We start from the raw sequence: 16,782 nt of genomic DNA on the forward strand, positions 1-16,782 counted from the left end.
ACATATTCTGTGAGAATGAGAGAGACTAACACACTTGGTGTGTTGCCTCCCAGGTGGCAGGGTCAGCGATGTCTTGGATCGTGTTTTCAGGATCCTTAAGGGGGAAGGGGAGCAGCCCCAATTTGTGGCCCACATAGGCACCAACGACGTAGGTAGAAAAAGGGATGGGGATTTAAGGCATAAATTCAAGGAGGTGGGGTGGAAGCTTCGAGCTAGAACAAGCAGAGTTGTGCTTGTGGTTTGTCACCTGTACCACATGTCACTTGGGATTTCAATGTTGTGGACATTTTGGAGCAGGGACAGGAATATTTATTGCAGGTTCCAAGGTTTAGATGTTTCAGTAAGAACAGGGCATGTGGCAAAAGGAAGGGGTGTATGGCATTGTTAGTGAAGGACAATATTACGATGGGAGAAAGGATGTTTGAGAACTCGTCTACTGTGGCAGTGTAGACTGAAGTTAGAAACAGAAAAGGAGAGGTCACCCTGTTGGGAGTTTTCTATAGGTCTCCGAACAGTTCTAGAGGGAAGGATTGCAAAGATGATTCTGGATGATTCTACTTATGGGGTCTTTAACTTTCCAAATATTGACTGGAAACACTATAGTTCGAGTACCTTAGATGGGTCAGTTTTTGTCCAGTGCATGCAGAAGGATTTCCTGACACAGTATGGTTAGCCAACAAGAGGCGAGGCCAAATTGGATTTGATACTGGGTAATGAACCCAGCCAGGTATTAAATTTGGCGGTATAGAGTCATAGAGATGTACAGCATGGAAATAGGCCCTTGGGTTCAACCTGTCCATACCGACCAGATATCCCAACCCAATCTAGTCCCGCCTGCCAGCAATCGGCCCATATCCCTCCAAACCCTTCCTGTTCATATACCCATCCAAATGCCTTTCAAATTAGATTAGATTAGATTACTTACAGTGTGGAAACAGGCCCTTCGGCCCAACAAGTCCACACCGCCCCGCCGAAGCGCAACCCACCCATACCCCTACATTTACCCCTTACCTAACACTACGGGCAATTTAGCATGGCCAATTCACCTGACCTGCACATCTTTGGACTGTGGGAGGAAATCTGAGCACCCGGAGGAAACCCACGCAGACACGGGGAGAACATGCAAACTCCACACAGTCAGTCGCCTGAGGCGGGAATTGAACCCGGGTCTCTGGCGCTGTGAGGCAGCAGTGCTAACCACTGTGCCACCGTGCCGCCCACTGTTGCAATTGTACCAGCCTCCACCACTTCCTCTGGCAGCTCATTCCATACACACGCTGTGTGAAGAGGTTGCCCCTTGGGTCTCTCTTATATCTTTCCCCTTACACCCTAAACCTATGCCCTCTAGTTCTGAACTCCCAGACCCCAGGGAAAAGACTTTGTTTATTTGTCCTATCTATGCCCTTCATAATTTTGTAAACCTCTATATAAGGTCACTCCTCAGCCTCCAACGCTCCAGGGAAAACAGCCCAAGCCTGTTCAGCCTCTCCCTATAGCTCAACTTCTCCCACCCCGGCAACATCCTTGTAAATCTTTTCTGGACCCTTCAAGTTTCATAAAAACATCTTTCTGATAGGAAGGAGACCAGAATTGCATGCAGTATTCCAACAGTGGCCTAACCAATGTCCAATACAGCCGCAACATGACCCCCCCAACCCCTGTACTCAATACTCTGACCAATAAAAGAAAGCACACCAAAAGCTGCCTTTGCTATCCTGTCTACCTGCGACTGTACTTTCAAGGAACTCTGAACCTGCACTCCACGGTCTCTTTGATCATGCAACACTCCCTAGAACTTGACCATTAAGTGTATAAGTCCTGCTAAGATTTGCTTTCTCAAAATGCAGCACCTCACATTTATCTTAATTAAACTCCATCTGCCACTTCTCAGCCCACTGGCCCATCTTGTCAAGATCCTGTTGTAATCTGAGGTAATCTTCTTCGCTGTCCACGACACCTCCAATTTTGGTGTCATCAGCAAACGTACTAACTGTACCTCTTATGCTCGCATCCAAATCATTTATGTAAATTACAAAAAGTAGAGGACCCAGCACCAATCCTTGTGGCACTCCACTAGCCACAGGCCTCCAGTCTGAAAAACAACCCCTAACTACTACCCTCTGTCTTCTACCTTTGAGCCAGTTCTGTATCCAAATGGCTAGTTCTCCCTGTATTCCATGAGATCTAACCTTGCTAAGGTATGTGAGCACAATTCAGTTACGTTTACTTTAGTGATGGAAAGGGATAGATATATACTGCAGAACAGGATTTATAGCTGGGGCAAAGGCAATTATGATGTGGTTAGGCAAGATTAGGATGGGGAAGGAAATTTCAGGGGTTGGGCACAATTGACTTGTGGAGCTTGTTCAAGGAATAACGACTACGTATCCTTGATATGTATGTACCTGTCAGGCAGGGAGGAAGTGTTTGAGCAAGGGAACTGTGGTTTATGAAAGAAGTTGAATCTTGTCAAAATGAAGGAGGTGGCTTATGTAAAGGTGAGACATTAAAGCTCACTTAGGGCGGTTGAGAGTTATAAGTTTGCCAGCGAGGACCTATAGAGAACTCAGAAAAGCCAGGAGGGGACATGAGAAGGTTTTGGCAGGTAGGATCTAGGAAAACCCTAAAGCTTTCTATAGGGTCAAGAATAAAAGAATGACTAGACTAAGTTTATGGCCTGTCAAGGACAGTAGTGGGAAGTTGTGCGTGGAGTCTGGGGAGATAAGAGAAGCACTAAATGATTTTTTTTTGTCTTTTTTTCCTGTGTGAATATTGACCATGTTGTTGAGCAGGATACTGGGATACAGACTTTTAGACTAGACTGGATTGAGGTTTATAAGGAGAAGGTGTTGGCAAAGCTGGATGAGATTTATCCTGGGATTCTCGAGAGGAGATTGCAGAGCCTTTGTCTTTGATCTTTGTGGTCATTTCTACAGGAATAGTGTCAGAACACTTAAGGATAACCAATGTCCCCTTGTTCAAGAAGGGCAGTAGAGACAACCCTGGTAGTTATAGACCAGTGAGTCTTTCTTCGGTTATGGGTAAAGTGTTGGAAAGGATTATAAGAGAGAGGATCTATAATTATCTAGAAAGGAATAATTTGATTAAGGATAGTCAACATGGTTGTGTGAAGAGTAGGTCGTGCCTCTCAAACCTTTGAGTTCTTTAGTGACCAAACAGGTGAATGAGGTAAAGTGGTTGATGTGGTGTATATGGATTTCAGTAAAGCATTTGATAAGGTTCCCCACAGTTGGCTGTTGCAGAAAATACAGAGGCATGGGATTGAGAGCGATTTAGCAGTTTGGATCAGAAATTGGCTAGCTGAAAGAAGAGGGGGTGATGGTTGATGAGAAATGTTCATCCTTGAGTTCAGTTACTAGTGGTGTACTGCAAGGACCTGTTTTGGGTCCACTGCTTTTGGTCACTTTTATAAATGACCTGGATAAGGGCATAAAAGTATGGGTTAGTAAATTTACAGGTGACACTTAGCATTGTGGATAGTGCCGAGTTACAGAGGGAAATAGATAAGCTGCAGAGCTGGACTGAGGTGGCAAATGGAGTTTAATGCGGAAAAGTGTGAGGTGATTCCCTTTGGAAGGAGTAACAGGAATACATTAGATTAGATTAGTTAGTGTGGAAACAGGCCCTTTGGCCCAACAAGTACACCCGACCTGCTGTCTTATGGGGGAGGTCTTATGATGATAGGCTGTTTTCGTGAGAGAAGAAGGTTGAGAGTTGACTCAATAGAGACATGGAAGATGTTCAGAGGATTAGACAGGGTTGACAATGAGAACCTTTTTCCTGGAATGGTGTTGGCTAGCACGAGGGGACATAGCTTTAAATTGAGGGGTGATAGACACAGGACAGATGTCAGATGTAGGTTGTTTACCCAGAGAGTAGTAAGGTCATGGAACTTAGTAGACTTGCCTGCAACATTAGTAGACTTGCCAACTTTAAGAGCATTTAAATGGTCATCGGATAATTCTATTTACCTAACTGGAAACCCTATAGATTGAAAGGCTTTTGGTTTCTGTGAGCAGAGAACCTAGCTAACATTGGATGTCAGAATTTTTCCATGGCGAAAAGAGTTTGTCCAAAACCATTTCAAGGAGGTTATCTCAGTGTATTCCAGACATTTAGGAAGCTGAAGAAGTTTAGCTTCAATTGTGTGAACACTCGAGGGAGAATCTATTGAAATGTCAAGAGTGGAAATTGAAAGAAACAATTAAATATGTCAGAGATATGATAGGGAAGGAAACTCTGACATTTGAATATAATAAATTGTGTTGTGACAGATGCAAATTTTTTTTTTGTTTTGAAATCTTTCGATTCATTTAAATAGCTTGGCTTCTTCTATATTATTTTATGTGTAATAAATGTTTTATTAAAGCAAATCTGCAGCTTTGCATCTTTGTGTTTCAGTGAAAGACCTCCTTACATAACAGACAAAATATCAAGCCAGATTTCAGTCTGGGATCAAACTTGTAGTAATATTAGTTGGGATCATAATATTTAAATATCTACAAGCACTAATCTTTTCAAATCAGCATTCTGCAGTCACAGAAGTTTACATTCATCCAGTATCGTTCTGTCCTCTGTTTTCTGTAGTCTCTGTTTAACTGACAAGTCTAAATCTGCACAAAGTAAGGCCAGCTGCCTGCCTTTCATTCCGGTGTTAAACCTTGTCTCTGAATTTCAGTAAACTGAGATTTGCATGCCCTGTCTTGATGTCTAGATCTCATAAGTTTGTAGGCTGGCACATCTGTAGGTTAGCCGACAGAAAATTTAAAACCACTATAGTCTTCCATTTGTAAAACCAGAATCTGACCTAACTGACCTTTCAAAATATGGTGTATCTGATTGCCTTGTTAATTACTTCATATTCTGACATTTTATTTGATAGCTGTCATTTTTTTAAAAAGTTTAACTTTTTCCATTTACCGAATTATGGTAATGTCTTTTGTTAACATTACGATATTTAATTTATAAAAGAAAATAAACCCAGCATCCTTAATGTTTCCCCCTCACTGGATAGAATTTTTGTTACCTAAGATTAAACTTCCTATTGGGTAATCTCATTTTATGAATCTTATTTAAATTATAGTTAGATTTTGCACATTTTTATCCTGCAAGTTATAATTTAGAAAAGTCCTTATCAGATTTCATAACTCCCATGAGCATTAAATGAAGTAATTATCTGGACGACTTTCTTTTGATTTAAGAGCATCCAGCTTATTATACACAAATACGTCCTAATGCACACCCTGTTTTGCACCACCTGTCAGTCCTGGAAAGCTTATTCTTGGAAATCTCTTTTTTTTTTTTTCCCCCTTGTTTTTTGTGAGGGGATAAAGTAAGTAAAAGATTCAGTTCTGCCACTTCTTTCCCCTGATTTGAACTTCCTACCATCATTTCGAAAAAAACAAATATAACATTATATGTGTATTTTTGAATCATTTTAGTGTAGTATAACATCTTTACTACATTTGCGTTCTTTGAGCTTCAGTAATTTGTACAAATGTCAGTTTTTGTAAATACATAATTCTCTCAGTCCAGTAGTGTTCTTTCTCCATATCTCTAGGTGCACTTCAAATCAAACAATTTTGATATTTGATTCTAGAAGCTCCCCAGATCTGAATTTATTTTCTGTAGTTGGCTCATTGGTCTTGTTAGGATCACAGAAAATGATTTTACTGTGACAAGTGGACTAAGAGTCCTGCATTTCCTCAAGAAAATGTCCCTTCTTGTCTTTCCTTAGCCATTGTCGATTTCATAGAGTCATACAGAATAGAAATAGGTCCTTTAGCCCACCATGTCTGTGCCAACCGATAAACACAAACTATACTAATCCATTTACCTGCAATTTGTCCATAGCCTGCTATATCCTGTCATATTCTGATGTTTTCACATTTGCCATTGGGGAAAAAACACTTATGACCTACCTATTCCTGTCTCTTTAAATTTTGTATACCTCAATCAGATCCTCATCCCCAGCCCTTCAGCCTCCTCTGCTCCAGGAGAAACAAGCCCAACCTATCTAGTGTCTCCTCATAACTGAAACTTTCCATTCCTAGTCAACATTCTGGTGACCTCATTTGCACTCCAAGTGCAAATATTTTGTTATGATAGTAATGTGACCAGAGCTGCATACAGTATTCCATCTATGGCCTAACAAATGCTGTTTTCAAAAAAAAAGGCAACAAGAATTCCCTGCTTCTATATTCTGCTGCTTGGCTAATGAAGGCAAGCATCCTGTAGGCTGCCCTCACCACCCTACCTACCTTTGCTCACACATTCAGGGATCCATGGATCCTCAGTACTCCCAAGGGACATACCATTGCGTAAATCCTTCTCCTTGTTAAACCTTTGAAAATGCATCAGCTTGCACTTTCAGGATTAAATTCCATCTGCCATTCATCTGCTCAATGTACCAGTTGATCAATATCAGGGTGATCAATATCGGGCGACACACACATCAACTGCATTACCTTGGTATTTAGCCATTTTTTTCAAAACAGAGTTAAATCTGAACATACTCCACTTGAAATTTCCAATGACACTGTCTTTTTCCTTTTGAATATAATTGAGAAATAGTCATTCAAGACTTCAACTGCAATCCCCTGACTCTATGCACCTTTTAGTCTGTAATAGGTCTCTGTTTTCCTGGTAATCGTCTTGCTCTTAATATACCAGAAAAATCCTTTTGGCGTTTCCTTAACAGTTAGGATTTGTGACCCCTCTTTGCCATCCTAGTTTATAAAGTATTCCCTCCCCATACACTACTCCTGAAGGGCCTTCCCGGTTTTTGATTCTTTATACTTAACAAATACTTCCTTTTTCTTTATCAAGCTCGAGATGATGTCCAAGAGTTCCCTGGACCTGATGTCACTGTCCTTGCACTTTACGCTTTGAGGAACATGTTGGCTCTTAACACTCATGACACTACTTTTGAAGACTCCTGCTTTCAAGTAGCCACACCCAGTCTATTTACAAAATCATCTCATGATATTGAAATTGGCCTTTTTCCACTTTAAACACTTAACTTGTGCGCTATCCTTATTCCTTTCCATAAGGACTTTGAAACTTTCCGAGTTATGGTCACTATTCCCAAAATATTCATCTTTACCAGCTTCATTCTCTAGTATTAGGTCTAACATCTCTAGTAGGACTATTTATGCACCAAAGGTGATCCCAGTTAATGTTAGTAAAGTTGAAATCTCCTACCATAACCCTATTCTACTTGCATCTCTGAACGTGTGCACTCTTGTGTCTTCCTTTGACTGTTGGGAGGACTGTGCTCACACATACAGGGGTCCATGGATCCTCAGTACTCCCAAGGGACCTACCATTGTGTAAATCCTTCTCCTTGTTAAACCTTTGAAAATGCATCAGAAGAATTTTGTTTATTCTTAAACATTAACCAGATTAGATCATAATATACAGAAGCAGAATTAGACCATATGGCCCATTGAGTTTGCTTCCTCATTCGAGCATGGCTGATAAGTTTCTCAATACCATTTTCCTTTCTTCTGCCTGTGACCCTTTATCTCCTCACTAATCAAGAACCTATTTATCGCTGGCTTAAATATACTTAAAGATTTGGTCTCGTTAGTCTTCTACAGCAATAATTTAGCAACAATGACCTCACTCCTTCATCCAGATCATTAATATGTCACATAAATTGTTGTGTTCCCAACACTGACCCCTGTGGAACTCCACTAGTCGCCAGCTGCAAACCTGAAAAACTTTTTATTCCCACTCTCTGCCATCTGCCAGTCAATCCCCTCTCCATTCTAGTACCTTGCCTTAACACCATGTTTTTTTTATCATATTTAACAGCCTCCTGCGCAGCACCTTGTCAAAGGCCTCTGGAAATCCAAAAAAGTCATGGCTATTGGCTGTCCATTTTTTTCAACTTGCTCATTACCACGCAAGGAATTCTAACAAGTTTGTCAGACATGACTTTCCTGCTGACTCTGCCCTATTTTTGGCAGAGGAACCTCAGTTATCTGAAGGACACAGGTGGGGAGTGTTTCATTTGGTTAATAGAATGCCGGATAGCATAGTTAGCCCAAGCATCGGGACCTTACAATCTTGTTCAGATAATCCGAACATTCAGTTAATCACATGCCAGATAATCGAGATTCTTCACAATCTGATCCTTAATAATGGATACTAAAAATCTTACCAATTATTGAGGTCAAATTGATCAGCCTATAGTTTCTTCTCTTCTGCCTCCCTCCTTTCTTAAATAGGAATGTTACATTAACCATTTCAACTCCTGTGGGACTGTCCCATCGCTCTAGTGATTCTTGAAAGATCACCATAAAGATCTGTACAATATCCTCAGCTTTCTCCTTCAGCACCCTGGGGTGTAGTCTATCTGACTTGGTTGATTTTCTGCTTTCAGATTTTTCAGCTTTTCGAGTATCATCATCATCATGGCTTCATTGGAAGAGCCTTCCAAGACATCAGTCCACATTGCAGCAATTGTCTCCTTATCAAAAATGCAGTGCCACCACCACTCTTGCATCTGTCTCCCTATCACACCTGAAACTCCTGTACCCTCCCATCTGGGGCTGCCTGTCCTGTTCTGCCTTCAAACATGTCTGAGCAACTTGCAACAGTATTGTTTTCTTATTGGTCACAGCTGTAGGTCCATCTGACTTTCCAGTCAGTGTAGTTACAATTTTTGGCAGTCCCATCCTTGTATGTGCCTCTGCCAGCCCATACTCATCCCCACCCCCCTATTCCTGCTTGCCTGCAATCCCAATGCTCCACCCCCCCCCCCCCCTCAATTTCTGTCTGGCGCTCTCACATCCTGGCAATCACGCTGTACCTTTTGCTGCTCTGTCTCCGTCTTAAGCTCTTGCTCTGTTGATATGTTTCCTGGCCTCCCACCTCCCCCTCTGTGACCCCCTCCCCATCTTGCTCTCATGGTCCCTCTTTCCCTTACCTTTGCATTTCTCCCCTCTCCCCTTCCAAGCTTGCTCTTGTGCTCACTTTCCCACACTGGCTGCCCAGCTACCTATTCCCTCCTGGTGGTGTTAAAGCTGGTTCCTGAGCCATTCACCTCACCACTTTTCTGTCACACGATCCCAGTTGTTTCTCCCTGTACAAAATGAGGGTTTTTTCATCATTCACTTTTGTAGCAATGATTTCCCAAATTCTATATTTTGCTTCTGCCTTTGAAACACCTTCAGATTGTGCAGTTGACAACAAACATAATTTGACATTTCAAGTGCATGTTTATCAACTGTTTTCATTTTTTCCCTGTTTCTATTCAGATGTTCATTTGGAGCTAGAGGATAGAATTGCAAAGTTTATGAGAACCGAAGAGGCTATTATTTACTCCTATGGATTTGCCACGATAGCCAGTGCCATTCCAGCATACTCGAAGAGAGGAGATCTGGTGTTTGTGTAAGTCATTTTCAATAGAAATCTAGTTGCTTTTACCCATGCGTCACAGCCGAGCAAAACCGAATTAAAACTTACTGAGATTTTATTTTCAAGTTGTTGTGGAACAGGAGAGAATTGTACCATTATATCCTGATCTATAAATTTATATAATACAATGGCTGTACAGGTTTAGTTAAATATTGAAGTCAAGATTCCTGAAGAAGGGCTTATGCCCGAAACGTCGATTCTCCTGTTCCTTGGATGCTGCCTGACCTGCTGTGCTTTTCCAGCAACACATTTTCAGCTCTGATCTCCAGCATCTGCAGCCCTCACTTTCTCCTTGAAGTCAAGATATCCTGTTCTTCCAAAACCTGCTTTTGACTGGTGTAACAACCTGAGGCTTGTTAATGATGTTTGCAGAATGGTACAATTTTGCTGTACTTGCCTGTTAGTTACAGATTAAAGCTCAACAAATAAAGCAGAGATTCGTTGATTTCAGTGTAAGGACCTTTTAATGACCTTTTAATTGTAAATGTGTAAAACGTCTACCACTAAACAAGTAACATTTTGTGGGATAATATTCCATTAGGTTTTATCTATTATTTGAAATTTTTTAATTTTTTTGTCCGATCTTTATCTTGGTTGAACCTTTTCTTTCCATTTGCTTTTTGCACCTGATTTGATGTGGAATTGTCCAGCTGACTCTTGTTTAGACTCTTTTTTTTCTTATTAACCACTTAGCTGAAGATTTGTTAAACAGCTATATAGTTGTTTACCCTGCTCAGTCAAGTCCTAGATGTACTGTAGAGTGTTATATTTGTAATTTCCTTTCGATATTTTCTGAACTTGAAGTTTCAATCAACCAAACATACTAAAAGTACAACACAGACTACACAGACCCTAACATTTAGCAGGTTACTTGCATCAAACTCACAAGGTCTTTTAAAAGTTGATAAACTTAATTTTAAAGAGGACCAAGAGCTCTGCCACAACAGCACAAGCTGCCTTTTTAAAAATATATCACAGTCTTGAATTAAACTAGTTTAAATATTCACTTGAGTTTATTCTGGAATGTTTTATCAAGTCTGAATGTTAATATGAATTTACTTTAAGTACGGTCAAAGAAAAGTTGCTTTCCTCTCTTAATTTTGGTTTTGGATATGTCTTGGTAATTGAGAAAAATGTACACCACATGAGCTGCAGTAGTTCAAGAAAGGGTCACCACCACCATCTTTTAAGGGTAATTGGGGGTGGACTACAAATACAGACCATGCTGCAGCATTCCGTGAAATGGTTTTTAAAAGAATGAAATCAGAGTTGCCAGTCATTAGTTGCGAACACTTGTTGACTTTGCTCCTTTTTCAGCAATTTCTCCAAGTATAATGTTGTGCTGTTTGAACATCAGGTAAAGACCAGCATTGATCTTTGTTGTCTTATCCCGAACTCATATGACTACCTATCTTTTTGTGACGTGAGCAAATGCTGTTAGAGAATTAGAAAAAGAAATGTGATAAGAAAACCTTAATCCCCAATTTGTTACTTTGAAAGAAATATTCCTGATGAAGCTTACTGCATCATCGGACTGTTTTGTTTAGGTGGTTTTAAATTCTCTTACAGGGATGAAGCCGCATGCTTTGCTATTCAAAAAGGTTTACAAGCTTCACGCAGCAACATAAAGTATTTTAAGCACAATGATGTGGAAGACCTGGAACGGTTGCTTAAAGAACAGGAACTTGAGGACCAGAAAGTAAGATTAACCTTACTGGAATCAAAAAGAACAAAGTAGTTACTTTAAAAAAAAAAAAGTTTTTGATCTTTTAGCTGCATGTATTTAAAAAAATTATTTGGAATTATTTTTCAAGAATCCGCGCAAAGCACGTGTGACCCGACGATTTCTTGTAGTGGAAGGATTGTACATGAATACTGGATACATTTGTCCGCTCCCAGAGCTGGTAAGAGAAAAGGGAGGAGATAAATAGTTCTTTTGTTTCAAGGAAAATATAGCTTGTATAAGAGGGGTGAAATAGTTATCGCAATGATAGAAATGGTGCATTTTTGTATTAAACCTTTTGAGTGTTCTGAAATTATTCTTTCATGCCTATTACTGAGAATACCTCCTAACTTTGCAGGTAAAGCTAAAATATAAATACAAAGTGCGGATATTTTTGGAAGAAAGCCTCTCCTTTGGGGTTTTAGGAGAGCATGGACGAGGTGTAACTGAACATTTTGGAGTGAACGTAAGATTTTTTTTAGTCTTAAATTTTATTCTGCAAATCCATTCCACAAAACAGCATTGTTTTACATTGATCTACATTGATACAATGACTTAATGGCTAAGCTTCTAAACTAGTAATCCAGGGGTGTGTACTATTCAAGTAACTTCTAATCCTCCCATGAAATCTGAAAATTTTGCATTTAATTTTTATGGAAGAACTGGAAAATTAAATTCAGTATTGGCTGAAGTAAACACCTGAGCAAGGATCAGTAATGGTCCCTCAAGCCTGTTTGACCATTTAATAAGGTAAAGGCTGATCTGGTTATGACAGCAAACCACATTCTCATCTACTTGCTTACCAAGAATCTTATCAAAAATATTCAAAGCCTACTTCCACTATTTTTTCAGAAAGTGTTAAATGGGCAATCCCTTATTTTTAAGCAGTGGTCTCTAGTTCTCAATTGTCCCATAAAAGGAAACATCCTCTCCACGAATAATGTGGCAAGATTCTGTCAGCATTTTGAAAGTTTTAATCAAGTCATGTCCAGCTGTTCCTCATAAGGCACCCAGTTCATTCCCAATATTAGTCTGGTAAACCGTTTCTAAACCACTTCCAATATATTTGCATCCTTAATTAAGATGGCCAATACTGTACATGGTATTTCAGATGGGATCTTATCAGCATCCTGCATTAATGAATCAGAAACTCTATTTTTGTACTTGATTCCCCACCCAATAAACCAATTCTCAACCACAAACCGAATCGGAAAATTCTGGAAAGGCTCTGGAAAGTGGGGGAAAGGAGTTAACATTTTCGGGTTCAGTGACCCTTCCTCAGAACTGACTTCTCATCAGTTCTAAACAAGGGTCACTGAACCTGAAATGTTAATTTGATTTCCCTCCACAAATGTTGCCAGAATGGTTGGTTGAACCTGTCCAGCAATTTTGTGTTTATGGTTTCCAGTATCCGCAGTTTTTTAACAATATCATTCTATTGGCTTTCCTAATTACCTACTGTGCCTGCATATTTTCCCTTTGTGATTCATGCATGAGGACATTGATCCCTCTGCATCTCGGATTGCTTTGATTTATTAGGATTTAAATCAAATAGTCCTTTGTTTTTGCAAAAAAAATTTAAAGTCACATTTCCCACAATTATACTGCACATCAGCAGATCTTTGCTCACTCACTCAACATATGCACTACTTTTATTTTTATGCACTACTTTTATTTTTATGCACTAATGTCCCACAGGTCTAACGATTTACTCAGTACCAATTTTCTATATTGTAATTTTCCTGAGTTCCCTTAGTCCTCATCTTTCCCTGATTTATTGCTGTTTCTGGACTGTAACTGGTATCCTCTTGGCAAAGACTAATGCAAGCTACCTTAGAGTGGTGCTTTTCCAGCGCCACTCTAATGTAAACTCTGGTTTCCAGCATCTGCAGTCTTCACTTTTGCCTAATGCAAGCTAACTGTTCAGTTCATCTGCTGTGTCTTTATTTTCTGTTACCAATTCTCCAGAATTATCTGACATAACCACCATTCATTATGAATGTTTTTCTTCCTAATATGTTTATTTTGGAAACTCTTCACTATCTGTGTTTTTTGTCTCCTTAATATTTTAGTCAATTTTTAATGTTTTTGTTTATATATACTGTCCAATTTTCTGACCTGCCACCGTGCTTTGCTCAATAATGCTTTTTCTTGAAGTTTGAGATGAAGTTTTTAACATTTCTAGTTAACCACTAATTGTGGTCCACCCTTTTGATTTTTTTTTTTGTTTTAACTGTTTGGAACTGACTCTGAAGTAGTCATTGTCATAGAAAACTATTTGGATTCTTAAATTTCATCAGCAAAATGAACCTTTCACTCTTCCTGTCTCCTCCCCATGTATTATGAAATCTTGCATCAAAGCAGATGCTTTACCCTATTTGAACCACTTTGGTAACTCTTTGAAGGTGCTGTTCAATTATTCTTGCTCCTCAGTTTTGTCCATATATCCCTGAATATGTGTTTAAACCTTTCTACCTATCAATTATATTGTGGCTAATCTGTGATTTAGGAGATTCAGCGATTTTTGATGAATCTCTATTTGTAGTCTAACCTTCAAATTTTTAACTTATTGTCCGAATCATTCACCACTACATTTTTTGCTAGGATAAATATCTATTTGCTAATGTGAGAATCACAAGCTACCCTCAGTACCTCTAGTGTTATCTGACAAGAGTGTTGTATAATTGAAGCATGACTTTTATTTCTTTGTAGTCTTGATATCAAGGTCAGATTCTTATATTTTTTCTTTACCAGTTTATGACATTGTAATTATCTTTCTTTGTCTTTGGATTACAAAGCATCTTGAACCTTAACTGTTTCAAGCATTTTTACCATTTAGAGAATGTACAGTTCTATTCTCTCAAAATGGATTAACTCATCCATTTTGCTACGGTTTTGCCCATTCATTTTAACGAAAATGTCTCTGTAATTTTATACTTCGATTGACACTTTTTGCCTCATTATCTGTGTCACCTGATTATTTGGCTATCTGGCTTTCACTTGTATTATCTGAGTTGTTAAGCAATATACTCGATAATTTGGGCCCCAGCACAGATTAATTTAGGAAATAAAGCTGTGAGATAACCACAGTGGTTCGCAAAAGCCCATTGCTTGATTGCTAATAGGAGCAGAAGTAGGCCATACAAACTCTTGAACTTGCTTCACCATTCATTAGGATCGTGGCTAATCTCACATTGTTCATGACCACTTTCCTGCATATTTCCCATAACCCTTGAATCCCTGATCAAGAATTTATCCATCTCAGCCTTAAATATATGCAAAGACTCTACCCTCGCAGTTCTGTGACATGGAGTTCCAAAGATATCCAATCCTCTGAAAGAAGAAATTGCTCCTTGTCTCGGTCTTAAATTAGCATGCCTTTATTCTGAGACTATACCCTCTTATCCTAGACTCTCCCATTAGGGGGAACATCCTCTCAGCACTTACCCTATTAATTCTCTGAATACTCCTTTTATGTTTCAATTAGATCATCACTCATTTTTCTATGCTTCAATGAGTAGAGCCCCAACCTGTTTAGCCTTTGCTCAGAAGACAATCCCTCCATACCTTGGGTCATCCAAGTGAACATTCTACTCGAACTCCTTGAAATAAGGGCCAGCATTCCATTACCTGCTGTACTGATTACCTGCTGTGCTATGCACAAGATTTGTGTTTTGTGTGCAACTATTCCTAAGTCCCTTTGTACTGCAGCTTTTTGCAGTTTTTCTGCATTTAAATAATATTCTGTTCATTTAGTCTCCCTTCCTAAATGAACAGCTTCACACTTTCCTACTTTATACTGCATTTCCCAATTTTTTGCCCACTTATTTAGTCGATCAACATCTCAATGTAAATTCTGTGATCACCCTTCCAATTGTCTTTTTTTTTGCACTTTTGTTATCTGCAAATTTGGCTACGGTATGTTTGCGTTCTTTGTCCAGGTAATCACTAAATTCTTGTTAGAACATTACAGCCTTTCAGCCCTCTCTCTTTGCGCCGCCCTGTGAAACCAATCTGAAGCCCATCTAACATACACTTCCATTCTCATTCATATGCCTATCCAGTGACCATTTAAATGTCTGTAAAGTTGGCGAGTCTACTACTGTTGCAAGCAGTGCGTTCCATGACCATGTTACTCTGAGTAAAGAAACTACCTTTGACATCTGTCCTAGATCTATCACCCCTCCATTTGAAACTCTGCCCCTCGTGCGAGCCATCACCATCCAAGGAAGAAGGTTCTCACTGTCTACACAATTTAACTCTCTTACTATCTTGTGTGTCTCAATTATGTCACCTCTCAACCTTCTCTCTAATGAAAACAGCCTCAAGTCCCTCAACCTTTCCTCATAAGACTTTCCTTCCATACCAGGCAACATCCCAGTTAATCTCCTCTGAAACCTTTGCAAAGCTTCCACATCCTTCCTATAATCTGGAGACCAGAAGTGCATGCAATACCCCAAGTGCAGTCGCACCAGAGTTTTGTACAGCTGCAGCATGACCTCATGGTTCCGAAACTTGATCCCTCTACTAACAAAAGTTTACATACCGTATGCCGCCTTAACAGCCCTGTCAATCTGGTTGGCAACTTTGAGGGGTCTATGTACGTGGACACAGAGATCTCTCTGCTCATCTACGCTATCAAAAATCTTACCATTCGCCTAGGACTCTGCATTCCTGTTACTCCTTCCAAAGTGAATCACCTCACACTTGTCCACCTCAGCCCCATTTTCCACCTATCAGCCCAGCTCTGCAGCTTATCTTTGTCCCTCTGTAACCTACAACATCCTTCGGCATTATCCACAAGTCGGATGACCTTAGTGTTGTCTGCAAATTTACTAACATCCTTTTACACCTTCATCCAGGTCATTTGTAAAAACAGATCGTTGCAGTATGCCAATAGTAACTGAACTCCAGGATGAACATACCCCATCAACTACCACCCCCTGTCTTCTTTCAGCTAGCCAATTCTGATCCAAACTGCTGAATTGACCTCAATCCCATGCTTCCATGTTTTGCGTAGTAGCCTACTATGGGGGACCTTCTCAAATGCCTGAATAAAATCCATATACACCATATCAACCGCTTTGCTGTCATCCACCTGTTTGGTCACCTTCTCAAAGAACTCAATAAGGTTCGTGAGGCACAACCTCGCCTTCACAAAATCGTGTTGACTATCAAATTATTCCGTACAAGATGGCACGGTGGCACAGTGGTTATCACTGCTGTCTCACAGCGCCGGAGACCCAGGTTCAACTCCCGCCTCAGGCGACTGACTGTGTGGAGTTTGCACATTCTCCCCGTGTCTGCGTGGGTTTCCTCCAGATGCTCCGGTTTCCTCCTACAGTCCAAAGATGTGCAGGTCAGGTGAATTGGCCGTGCTAAATTGCCCATAGTGTTAGGTGAAGGGGTAAATGTAGGAGTATGGGTGGGTTGGGCTTCGGCGGGTCGGTGTGGATTTGTTGGGCCAAAGGGCCTGTTTTCACACTGTAAGTAACCTAATCTTTTCCAACACTTTACCCATAACTGAAGTAAGGCATACTAGTCTGTAATTATCAGGCTTGCCTGTATTCCCCTTCTTGAGCAAGGGAACAACATTTGCTATCCTCCAGTTT

At 40.1% G+C, this 16,782-nt stretch overlaps 1 protein-coding gene across 3 annotated transcripts in view; it reads left to right on the plus strand.

Annotated features, from left to right (window-relative positions):
- Window positions 1-16,782, plus strand: part of sptlc1 (serine palmitoyltransferase, long chain base subunit 1) — a 55,127-nt gene that overhangs the window by 23,323 nt on the left and 15,022 nt on the right. For all 3 annotated transcript variants that reach the window (XM_043714246.2, XM_043714248.2, XM_087996998.1), the window contains exons 6-9: window positions 9,288-9,420; window positions 11,017-11,146; window positions 11,262-11,351; window positions 11,529-11,636. In XM_043714246.2, the coding sequence (XP_043570181.2) occupies window positions 9,288-9,420; window positions 11,017-11,146; window positions 11,262-11,351; window positions 11,529-11,636 (461 nt within the window). The remainder of the gene's footprint in view (window positions 1-9,287; window positions 9,421-11,016; window positions 11,147-11,261; window positions 11,352-11,528; window positions 11,637-16,782) is intronic.

Source organism: Chiloscyllium plagiosum, unplaced genomic scaffold, assembly GCF_037043375.1.
Source record: "Chiloscyllium plagiosum isolate Xiang-an unplaced genomic scaffold, Cpla_swu_hap1 HiC_scaffold_2, whole genome shotgun sequence".
NCBI lineage: Eukaryota > Metazoa > Chordata > Chondrichthyes > Orectolobiformes > Hemiscylliidae > Chiloscyllium > Chiloscyllium plagiosum.